Genomic DNA, 13115 nt, shown 5'->3' with positions numbered 1-13115 from the left:
CACTAACAATCCTAACATACCAAGAATTTGATCCTCATCATCAAGTTATTTCAACCTTTCAATACTTGCTGTAGTTGGAAGACCAGATCTAAACATTCACTTCTATAACACTTCCATTACCAAGATCACTTGCATAATACACCTGCTAACAAATGGGTTATATTCTGTGGCTGATCAAATCTTCTAACTAGAGACCAAACCTAAAAAAAATGCAAAAATACACTAATTAAGCCAATCAAAAATATATTTTGAGACAAAATTAAATTATGGTTCATATAAAAAAATTCTTCAATTTAATGAAACTAAATCCTAGTTAGTAAAAATTAACCAATCCAAATCCAATCTTAAAAATTTCATGATTTTGTTTTTATTCTACAACACACACTCTATGAACAAAAGGATTAAAACATCAAAACTTGCATCTTATGAGCTGAAAAATTCAATTTTTCAACACCCTCACAAAACTCACACTTTAACCATAATCAACTCTACTTCATGGGAGAAGCACTATGAGATTAAGATTTAAACCTAACTTGGATAATACATATTTTGACTTGGAACCATGGGTTCAAGATTCACAATTGCATAAATGGGCGATTATATACTTCATCTATTTTGTGGTAGGAAAAAATATGATGTGTTATTACATTTGGTATGGAGATCAAATTTTTGCAAAAATCATTTTTAGTAATGTTTGAATCGTCATAACAAATACATTTTTAGTGATTTGTCCAACTTAAGGTCATTTTGGCCATTGGTTTGAGATTTTTTTTCCATTTGAAATTATGACTTTGGAGCTTCTTTAGAAAATGCAGTGAACCAACATGAGTATCTCTTACAATATCAATTAGGGACTAACTGACACAAAGTATCCAATACCAACAATAAGCTTATAATTAGGAAAAAAAAACAACACCAAATCATAAATACAATTTTATGCTTATAATGAGGAACCCTTTAAATTTTAATCATAGATTAGCACAATTAAAACAATGCAGAAGAATTTCCCTTTTCACACCTTACATTATCAAATAATTAGGATAACTTTTAGTTGGATCAACTTTTCTTATAGCTAATAAAATAAGATAAAAATAGAACACAAAAAACTAAATAAGTATGAAACAATTGAGTAGTTGAACGTTCAACATCCTTCCTTCCGTGAACACCGAAGAACGACCTTGCTGATTCACTACCAAAATCCTAGATTCAAAACAACATAAAAAAATAAGATTCGAAAATAATAAAAAATCTAGATTTGAAAAATCAACAAGCACCTCAGCTAAATTTTAACCTAAGTTTCCTTCATACTTTTTATAAGCTATACATTCTCTTGCTTCCTTTCCTTTACCTGAAAATCAAAACATGATTATAATGAAGATTTGAAGAAGTGATGCCATTATTGGAGATCATTATCTAATGGAAATTCGAACAAAGATGAAACAAAGATGAAATTTTAAGGTTTACGATAATTCCTAAGGCTATGTTTGGGAGTTTGGAGGGGAGAGGAAGGCTTCCGAGAAAGAATTTTTAAAAAAATATAGAAAAATATTTGACATTTAAAAAAAAATGATTTTGTTTAGAATAATAAAAGAGTCATTATCATTACAAAACTTTTAATTTTCAAAATAGTATAACAACGTAAAAGATATTTGGAAAATTTATGTAAGCCCTCTAAAACCCTCCTTCAATACAATTTTTGAGTTCTCCCATTTTATGGGGTTTTTGGTGTTATGAATAAAGTCAAACCCTCCAAAACCCTCTACCCAAAATCTTTTTATTCTTTTCATCAAATTCTTCCTATTTTCCAAAGTCCTCCCCTCCCCTCCCCTCCAAACTCCCAAACATATCCTAAGTGTTTTGTGAGAGAAAGGTTATAATCATGAATAAAACCAAAGTTGTGTTTTTGAAAAGAAGATAGGTGAGGCTGAAGATGGAGAGATATGAACTGTCATAGTCACTTTGTATATGGGTATATTGTATGAAGATCTATTCATTTGTGTTAAAAAAAATTAGGAAGTTGGGCTTAGTTGTCGTGGTAATCGTTGCATATAGGGAATCAAGGTGGTTTTTACTCAAGGGTCATAATCCATGTGTCAGTAAAATGAATAATTTCTTGTAGTGAAAATGCAATCTTTGTAGACGTTATCTACCTAAGATACTTCCTTGAAGTGGAGAGGATGCATGAGTACAATTGAGATTTGAGAGGCTTCTTGTTTGGTGTAACTCTACTACAAATTAGCTGAAGGTAGTTTATGGAAGACGAGAGAGTTGATAGCAACAATTATCTATTTATGATAATTTTTTCATCCTTAATTATATTAATTTCATAATACTTGTTTGTGCTACACCATTATGAATATTTCATCTGAACCATTTTTAGGCATGGATCCACCAGCATTTTTCACGTTTCGTCGGCCTGGAAAATGTTGAAGACTACTCATCGGCTTTGTAATGTGTGTGCTCGACCATCCAACTCAAAGACAATCAAGTGACTGAGTCGTTCCGAGTTACTCCTAACTACGTCGTGATGGACGATATTTGCTTTATGTCGTATGTTGATCATCGTGAGGCACGACCCTTGGAGATGATAGCCCTGTACTCTAAATGGTTGGCATGTAGGTCTCAACTTATGTACAATCATTTACTTGAGAGAGTCATGCGGCAGTTCAGGTATATGTAGGGTATACCTAAACACCCCCGTCATTATTGCTCCTTCCATTGTCCCACATGATGTACGTTATGTGTCATCTCCATGTCCATGGAGTATGGTATACATCTACATCCAATGATTTTCTAGAGTGTCACATCCTTACATAACACCAGATAAAGAATGAGATTCTGTGAGGTCAACACATTAGGATATCTTAGAAAAGAAGCAAGCAAGGGAGGATCATGTTGTAGATGTGTTGTCGATATGTCATCATATTGTGGTTTTGGAAGAGATGTCATAGCTAGGAGTGAGTTTGAGGAAGACACTCGTCAAATGACCACTCTACAAGCCATATTAGTAGAGGCATAACATGTGTTGTAGTACATGAGACAGAGGAGGAACATGGACGTCACATATAAGCAATGGTTGTCTTTTACTTTGTATTTTTTGATATTTTGACATTTTATATTAAGGTTTGTTGTAGGATTGATTATGACACTTTGATATTTTATATTTGACATTTTGGCATTTTGACATTCAAATATATGCAGTAGTTCTTCTATTTTGATATTATTATTGAATTACAAATGTGCATGATTTATTGTGAGATTGATTTATAAATGACTTATAATGTAAGATTTATTAAAAAAATGTCAACCTTCTTCTAATTTATTATCTAAGGGTGTAAAACATTATCATGAAATTAATTCAGAGATTGAATTTCCAAAAAAAAATTTCCCTATTTTAACGAAACACAAAAAATACACAAGCAATATTAATATGGAGATTGGAATCCGAATATATTTTTGACAAAAAATAAAGTGTCACTCTAATAAAGTGATTTGGTACTTAATAGACGAGTTTGGATTTTGAAATCCATATAATGCAAAAGATATTTTGAAATTTTCATAACATGTGTCATCAGTATAAGAAAGTGAACAACACCTAAATTTAAAGCATGATATATCGTATAATTGTCGCATCTTATTTTTCATTGACCTACTTTACAAATATTAGAAGCATATATCAGCTGTAGCTATTCGATCTCTTGGATTTATTTTAAGAATTCACTTTAATCTCTATGTTTCAATTTGACCATCTACATTAACATCATTGGAGTTAATTGGTTTCTTCTCTTAAGTCTCGACTTTAACGCCACATAAAACATGTGAGTTGTCTAAGGAGTAACTCATCATCGCAATAAACATGACATCTAATTCTATATTTTATGTCTTACATTTGTTTTAGGTTTTACTATGGTTATGTTTCAAAATTTTTAATTAACTATTACAAATTTTGGATCACGTAAAATAACCCGTCATACAAATTCTCAAAGTCATCCTCACCATACACAATATTGCTTTGTTAAGAAATTGTAAAAAGTATAGATTGAGCGACTACTAGGAAATACTCGTACCTTAAAAAGTTTAAGAGCCATTGAAGATAGTAACTTTTTTATTGTGACAAAAACAAGAAGAGCTACAAAACTAAGGAACCACAGTTACACCAAATTTCCCACCAAACGCAGCTTATATTTCTAAAAAGTAACAACAATTACCACAAAACCGAACATAAATAACCAAAGAAACACCAAATTTTCACCTAAAGCGTTCAAATTTATGGAAAACAAAACACTATGAATTAAAAAACTGCCTCAACAAGAGCATGCTTCTTTTTAGGGTATCCAATTCCAACTATATGGTTTAGATACACTTTCCCATCCTTCACAGTAGCTGCAGTAGCCAAACGATGTCTGGGCCCAGAGAATATCCCCACAACAGAAGCTGTATTCCATCCATCTAAACTCTCCACCAATCTCCCTGAAGGATTACTACCAGCAACCACCACCTTATCAGGAGACAACAACTCTAAACCATCACCAAAAGAAAGTGGCCCTCCAATAACCTCTATGATCTTCACTTCCTCTCCGTTTTTCAAATCAATCTTAAACAAATTCCCACTAAAAGTATGAATCACTATCAAGAATCCATCCGGGTGGTAAACGATTCCGTTGAGTCCAACAAATGTTTTGTGCCATTCTTTTGGAGTAAAGAGTGGACTTGTAATGATTGATATAACATTCCCATCAACCCCAACTTTCCATATTTTATTTCCTTTTACATCGGTCACATAAGCATTGCCTTCTGCATCAACCGCAACATCATCTGCAAAGGATTTTCCATCACCTGCATTAAAGAATTGAGTCAATAATATATATGGATCTAAGTTGTTGCAACCACATTTTATTAATCACCATGTACTATTGTCTAAGTATATTATTGATCTTGTAAAAATTAGGTGAGAATTGGACATATAGATATGTGGTAGAACGTGGCGTGTCTACTAAAGATCATGGAGGTGTAAAAGATCGATAGAAACAAAGAGAAAAATAAACGCGCAGCGCATGCATGGTAGAGAATATAGAGATATCACATTGAAATTAAAAATCATGAATAAAGACGCAACAAACAAAACAAAACAAACATATCTATCCTCTCTCTCCTCGTTTCCTTCACCTTTACTATGTTCCAAACAGACCAACCCATACATACAAAATTAAAATAAAAATAAAATAGTTATATATTCAGAATCTAGTACCCCACTGCCGTGACTAACTTAACTTAAGTGGTTGGTGTAGTATAGCTGTCAATATACAATCGTTTAAGAGAATTTAACACACTGCTGTATTCACAAAGTTAAGTAAAAAGAAAGAGATATGTTACTATTTCATCATGTCTCTGCATCTGTTGTCTCTTGCTACCGATTAGTTTAACTTGACAATAAATAGGACTATTTAATCATAACTATTTATATATATTTTGTCTTGAAAAAAAATAAAATACTGAAAAATATATATAGTACTGCAATTTTATGAATTCTATTAATGGAAAGCTTTGAAATCGATGCATGAACAGTAAAGAATATGAAGAAGAAAATCACTTACTAGGGGTAGAGAGTTGAGTAAGAAAGAGGCGTTTCCACGTTGAAAGATCATAAGCAACGAGAGAGCCATAACGATTTCTCAAAACGTCGGCGTTTACTACCAGAACCCGATTCCTACTCCGGTCAATCGTCAAACCCAACGACGCGTTTCCGGCTAGCTCTGATTCTTTCACGATTGTTTCTTCTCCGAACACTGTTCCCGGTGATTGATTATCTGGTATGTGAATTTGACCTATGCCGCCTTCAAAGAAAGAGACTATGAAACGGTTGTTGAGGGAATCCCATTTAGCGCATTCTCTGAACCAACCGTTGCTGTGATAGTGGTAGACGTGAGTGGGTTGTGGGGCTCGTTCTAGGGATATGATTATGCCGATGGGTATGGCTGTGATTAGTAGGAGTATGGCTAGGAATTTTGGGGAACAGAGACACGAAAAAGCCATGAGAGAGAAAAATAAAGAGATTCCCAATGGAAAATTGAAGATGGATTTTAGATCTTTTTGTAGCAAAGTTTGATGCCAATTAGGTGGTGATTGGGTGTGGACTTTAAATAATACTCCTTCACAAAATACTAATGTGCCTACCACAATAAAAAATTGAGTTTACTAAAATAGTTTTACATTAAAAGATTACTAATTTTAATAATTTAACAGAATATTAATGGTAGTATAATATATTATTTATTTCACACATTAAAAAAATACTATAAATAATTATGGAGGGTTGAACCCAAAATCACACTTGAAACAAAGAGATATTCATTAAAGTCAATGCATTTTGAATATGAGATTTTTTATAAATCGAAAAGTGGAATAAGAATTTATCAAATGAATTTCATCAATTATTTATATTTTCTTGTATTATTATTAATATATAGAAAATGTCTTAATTCAAAAAATAACATGTATAATATTAATTTGAATACAAATAGACAAATTAATTAATAGTATATTAAAAATTGAAAATAGTATTTATTTAAATAATACTCTAAACAAGAATAAGGGTTGGGTTTTGGGTGATTCTGTGTATGTTCATCACTAAAATCATTCTCTCATTTTTTCCCTTTTTTTTCACTTTATCTTTCAAAAAAAATAACCAAAGTCAAAGTCAATGAATCCTTTTCCCAAAAATACTCTTGTATCTACCATGCACAAAAATAATGGCATAACACAATGTACTTATTTCACACATTAAAAGAAAATACTAAAAATGCTCATGAAGGGTTGAACTTCTAGAGCATTCCAAAATAAAATTTGAATTTAATAGAAAGAGAAATATCCTATTAAATTTTCATGCGCTTGAAAATGAAAACTTATGAAAAATAAAAAAAAATTAAATTAAAAATTTATCAAATGAACCTTATTAATTATTAATTTATTATTATTATTGTTTATATATATATATATATATATATATATATATATATATATATATATATGTATATATATATATATATGAGGAGGGATCAAATTACACCCGAAGAGTTACACCACGAGTTACACTCGTTTAATAACTACATCTCGAATTAATATTTTTTAAATTCAACCGTTGGATTGAAACATAATATCATATAGATCATGCCTATAAAGTTTGAGCTTAATCTATAATGATTTACTATATCATCAAGATATCTAAAGATTAAGGTCAAAATGAGCTTTCATATAACGTTAATTTTGATGTAATTCAATGACATAGTAAATCATTATAGATTAAGCTCAAACTTTATAGGTATGATCTATATGATATTATGTTTCAATCCAACGGTTGAATTTAAAAAATATTAATTCGAGATGTAGTTATTGAACGAGTGTAACTCGTGGTGTAACTCTTCGGGTGTAATTTGATCCCTCCTCTCTCTATATATATATATATATATATATATATATATATATATATATATATATATATATATATATTTAAATTCTCCATCCATCCTACTAATAATATGATCACTCTCTTTAAATCAGACCTTAGCACGATTCTTTATTACCATATGGAGTATATTAAGATCTCTAAGACCATATGTGATGAGATTGATAAAATTCAGCTTGAGTTTATGTGGGGAGATTTTGATCAAGGGAAGAAATTTTATCTAAGTTGTTATGATGTTTGTTGTTTGCCTAAATTTGATGGGGTCTTGGTCTTCGGCAAGCATATCATATCAATTATATTGTTCTAATGAAGACGCTTTGAAATCTGATTAAGAATCCTGACAACTTTTGGTGTAGAGTCATCTGAACTAAATATGGGCGTAATAATGACCTTATTGCTAATATTAATGTACAACCTTACGATTCTCTTATGTGGAAAACATTGGCAGTTATTTGGAATTATTTTCATCCACACGAGGTTTGGAAAATAGGTGATGAGCGTAGTACTAATTATTGGCTAGACAAGTAGTTTCCTAATAATGGAGTGATATTATCTATAGGCAATCAGACCTACATGGATAGTGTACTGGTCAAAAATTGCATGTGTGCATGTTACTCCTTCAAGGGCATGGGCACTTAGAGACCTTAGTAGGTGTATAACAAATAATGGTGGTTAGGACTTATCCATGGTGGCGAGAAGCCCTGTACGATGGTGTTTGTGGTGATTTAAAGAATTTGTTCTCGTGAGGTGAAAGACAATGTATATGTATTGGGTGCTTAGGTATAAGCATGCGAGTTAGGATATCCTCTTTCTCCTGTTTGGAAAGAGACATTTATAGAGGTTTTTGGCCTAGGATTTCCTTAGAAAAGGTCACCGCCCACCTTGTCAACGATGGACCTTTAAATCCTTATATTTCCAAGGGGATCTGGGTTAGTTATTAATCCTGACTTCTCTCTGTACAAGAAACATCGTATTCCATGTTTCTCATGATTGGGCGATATGAAAGATTGGGAGCGAGGCGATACCTCTCTAAGGGTGACATATCATCGTCACCTTTCCAGGGGCGGCTTATATGGTTATCGCCCTAGTCAGGTTCTTTACAAATATAACACTACACATACCCTTAAGTATGAGTCCCTTGATAGAGGATGGAGTGTTTTTAGATTGTAGTACAATTAAGTATCTCGAGGCCCTAATTTTCTCGATGATATGTGTGACACGCTAGGCCTATGGGGCTCGGGGGTTTTAAGGAGAAATTATATTGTTTGGTCCTGTATGAGGAAACTCTAATACTCTCATGCGAGAGTTTAGTAAGCTTGAGAAATCTAAGTCTTTCAGGCGAAATTATATATAGCATGGCTGATGGGACTCTAAGTCCCTCAGGCGAGGCGTTAAACCTCTCGGGCGGGACTTCTATCAAGCCCTTAGACAAGACTTGTGATTAAGTCTCTTAGGCTAGATATAGGTCGCTTCTTTTAGGTGATATTTTATGTTTGATCCCACTCGAGGACATTCTAAGTCCCTCGGGAGAAAGTTTAATCAGCCTAAAAATATGAGTCGCCTCTCATACGAAGTATATGTAGTCTAGATGAAGAGATTCTTAGTCTCTCAAACAAGGCACTGGACCTCTTGGGAGGGACTTCTATTAAGCCCTCAGACAAAACTTATGACTAAATCTCTTAGACTTCGGTCGGGCCTCTTAGGCAAGATTTTTATGTCTGATTATGCTCGAGTAAACTCTAAGACCCTCAAGCGAGATTTTAAGTAGCTTGGGAAATTTGAGTCCCTCAAGTGAAGTTGTATATGAATGGAAATCGTGAGACAAAATGCAGCAAAAAAAGAAAATTTTCCCTTTAGTTGATCCTCACAAATGATGCATTATCAGTGATAGAATGACTACCTCTTGTGGCAATTAACACCTTTGATGCAAAATCTGAGGAATAATCATGAGCGTTGAATAAAGAAGAACATCTCTACTCAGTCCACACGAACAAGTTCCTTCAATCTTAGTGTTAGTTACTATGAATAAAGACGTTGGGAGAGAGGGGGAGATAGAGATTGCGACTAAGGTTTCACAAACTGAATTTCATCAAGTGTGTAAGTTTCTGCACAAGGGTTCTATTTATAGAACCACTTGTGTGGGCTACAAACTAAAAAAACTCACTTAAGTGCATCGTACCTTATGGTGTATTGTATCTCACTTAAGTGCATGGTACCTTACTGTATTTCGTATTCCATTTACAATGTATCTTATGGTCTTTTATAATTCTTTTAAGTACAGTGTACCTTACACTATTCCTTATTTCACTTATTTATTTTAGGCTAAATGTAGCTTTAGCCCCCTATTATGATTTTTCTAACTTTTTAATACTCCTTAAAAAATAGCTATTTGGTCCTTCTTTATCATACTCTGTGTTTTTTTGGTGATCCCTTTTCACTTGTCAGTCAAACCTATAACATAGCACATTGAAATTGACCTCCAATTACTAAATAGTTTTGCCATATCATTAAATTTATATTATTAAAATCTTTTTTTATCATTAACCTGATTTTAAATAAATATAAGTTATAAATTATATTATTATAAAATCACTTCTCATCATCATATTCATCCCCTTTCATATGAAACAAACCCTACATTTAGTTTTCATTTCCTTTACCAGTTGGTATTTCGTCTCCACCTGATTAATACAAGTAATCGTCTCAATGCTCAAAATCTAGCAATTAATCCCTTGGTTGTTCATTTCTAAATGAATGCAAATGTTGACTCGAATCTCCATTGATGACATCACATACTGATTCCAACCCATTTTCTATTTTTTTTGTGGAATGTATAAGGTACTCTTCCTCCTTGACTTAACAAAAAATTGGATTTTCAATGTTTGTTAGATTCCTTTATTTGTGTTCTTTAATTCCAGGTGCAGGGGTACAAAAGGTCCAACCACTTTATCTGGTATGATGAAGAAATCCAAGGAACTAATCAATTCACTATATCAAAAATTAGTTTAAGAAAATACAAAGTGAATAAAGCCAAAATCAAAGAGGAAGAAATGAAGATGAAGTTGGAGTTTATGAAAATTATGATGAAATTTACTATGTCCATATCCATAACATTTGTATTGTTAATTGGATTAGTTTTATCAAATGTAATGAAGTAGTTTATTTGGTTAAGTTGGATGTGATATTTTGTAACCTATGTTAACTTTGAATGTAACATTTTAATGTTGAATGAAGATGAACGCAGTTCATATCAGAGAATTTTAATGTAATGTGTATGCTTGTATATTATGTGATGTCCTATGACACGTATGCTCATCAAATAAACTCGCAACTTGCCAATATTGGTTTACAACCCTCTTATTGAACCTCGTGTAAAATTTGCAGCCATCTATACACTTACCGACCATCCTCTTTCCATCTTTCTTTTTTAAGTATTTTTTTCTTATTATCCATAGCATATTCCTTAATAGCATCCCTTATCACATCTTTGTTGTAAAAAACCATACCTAATTGGAACTTGATTATCTCACCATTTTTGAAATTTGGAAAATGCTTATACTCTTGCTCATATTCATTAGCTTGAGGAGTATATATTTGATTAGAATCCTCACCATGATCATGCTCAGAGGGTACTTGTTTTGTCTCAGATGGTAGGATTGTTGTCATGTCCAACTCAATAGAATATTCACTATCTAAATCAATATCTCCTGCAACATTGTTGTTCTCTCCCTCATCTTTAGCCCCATTAGTGTCAGAACCATTGTTGTTCTCTCCCTCATCATTAGCCTCATCATGGTTATAAACATTGGTTTTCTTTCCCTCATCATCAACCTCATTTTGGTATGAAATATTGGTTTTCTCTCCCGCGCCATCAACCTCATTATGGTAAAAGAAAACACTAGTTTTCCCTCCCACATCCTCAGTTACATCTTCCTTATCAGAATTTGGCTTATCATTAACTTGAAATTATTCAAAATATTCTTGTCCTAACTCTGACTTATCTACTATATCACAGGTATCAACAAAATTCTCAACATACACATCAACCACATCATATCCTTTAACATATTCAACAAATTCCAGTAGATTAACATTTGTAGATTCTCTGTTTGTATGGTTGACATTAATTTTAGTAAAACAAATTAGACATCAATATGTTAGATAGAATGTTTCAATATTAAAGAAGATATATGTTGAACAGGATGTTCTTTTTACTGCATCTGGTATAACATGTCAAACAAGATGTGCTATACAAAGATTATCCGACATCGTGACTAATTGTTATGTTGGACTTTTGGATTCTGGTTAAGTTATTACAGATGTAGAATGTCTGGAGAATATTATGCCATCCAATATAACGCTTAACCTAAGGATAAAAGATTTTATCTATTTTAAAGAGATTCGATTGGTTTCTAAATTTGGAGAATATTTAGGAAACTAATGATTAAAGATCTATTTTCTTGGAGAATATCTTGCATATCTCTAGCAGTCTCCCTACTGTATTTTGAAGCCCAAGTCCAGACCAGATGTGTGCTATAAATAGAAATCTACAAACCTTTTGAAAAGCAGAGCTTACAGGATTAGGTTAGGGTTTGTCCTTTCAATGTGAGCCACTCTAATATCATGTTTATATAAGAGTAAGACTGTTTATCGAGTTGTAAGTTCTGTCATGCATTCATAAGTTGTTAAGTATTGAATGTATGTGTGTCGCTTAGGTATCATTGGTATAGTTATCCAAGTGTGTGTTGCCTGTGTTTCAAGCTATTTTTCTTGATCAAATCTTTTAAGTAAGATCAAGTATTTGTTAATTAAGAGAGTCTTAATCGTGTATTTTTTGTAATTGACAATTATGGTCAAGGGCCATCAATATCAGTAACGTGTGTCGTTAGTGTGAGACATCACTGTGGTGATTGGAAGTGAGATGGGTTTATCTTATCTAGAAAGTTCTTAGGTAGAAGTTGCACTGGGTAGGGATTAAGTGCGAATTTGTAAACCGGAGGTTGTTTGGCTTCGAATTGATACTGCTAATAGTGGATTTCCTTCCTGGCTTGATAGCCCCCTGAGTAGGTCTTGTTGTTCACCGAACTGGGTTAACAATCCTGTATGTTCAATTACTTTCCAGCATTGTTCTTATTCATGAATATTTGTCTATTGAATGCTAGGTCAGATCAGATGTCCCAACAAATCATAGGACATCTTGAGTTTGAACGCCAGAATTTTAGTTGGAATCAAAGCAGGTATCATGTTCTGTATCTGGGTGAGACTCAGGGAAGATACTTTATAGCTCAATGGACATGGAAGAAGGACTTAATGATCAAATTCATGAAGAACAATGAATACAGGATGATGTATGACAGAGGACAATATGTGGAACTGTGTTGCATAAAAAGGAGAGAATCTTCTTCATGGTGTAGCTTAGAATATCTGCAGGGACATATGTTTCAGACAAGATGTCAAGACATGTTTGAGAAAAGCTTGGAGAATTTATTTTTCTCCATAACAAGGTGGTTGGTTCCTGTGAGGAGGACATTGCATTGACAAACCAATGTTGGAATCAAGATCAACAGGCTGGAATGCCTAAGTGTAGAAGATGCTAAGATACACCCAAGAGTCTCTGAAATCTTTTCGCAACCTTCCAAGATTTACAGCAGAA

The 13115-nt window shown here is 32.9% G+C and overlaps 1 protein-coding gene across 1 annotated transcript; it reads right to left on the bottom strand.

Annotated features, from left to right (window-relative positions):
* Window positions 1-4087: 4087 nt before the first annotated feature.
* LOC131615245 (uncharacterized) lies at window positions 4088-6121 on the bottom strand. Its single transcript, XM_058886720.1, has 2 exons — window positions 5595-6121; window positions 4088-4836 (listed from the first exon to the last, which is right to left on the bottom strand). Exons 1-2 carry the CDS (start codon window positions 6031-6033, stop codon window positions 4292-4294), a joined length of 984 nt encoding a protein of 327 aa, XP_058742703.1. The 5' UTR covers window positions 6034-6121; the 3' UTR covers window positions 4088-4291.
* Between the last annotated feature and the right edge of the window lie 6994 nt (window positions 6122-13115).

Source organism: Vicia villosa, linkage group LG1 (assembly GCF_029867415.1).
Source record: "Vicia villosa cultivar HV-30 ecotype Madison, WI linkage group LG1, Vvil1.0, whole genome shotgun sequence".
NCBI classification, from domain to species: Eukaryota; Viridiplantae; Streptophyta; class Magnoliopsida; order Fabales; family Fabaceae; genus Vicia; species Vicia villosa.
The sequence above is the reverse complement of the archived record's forward strand: the minus strand, read 5'-3'. Positions and strand labels throughout refer to the sequence as shown.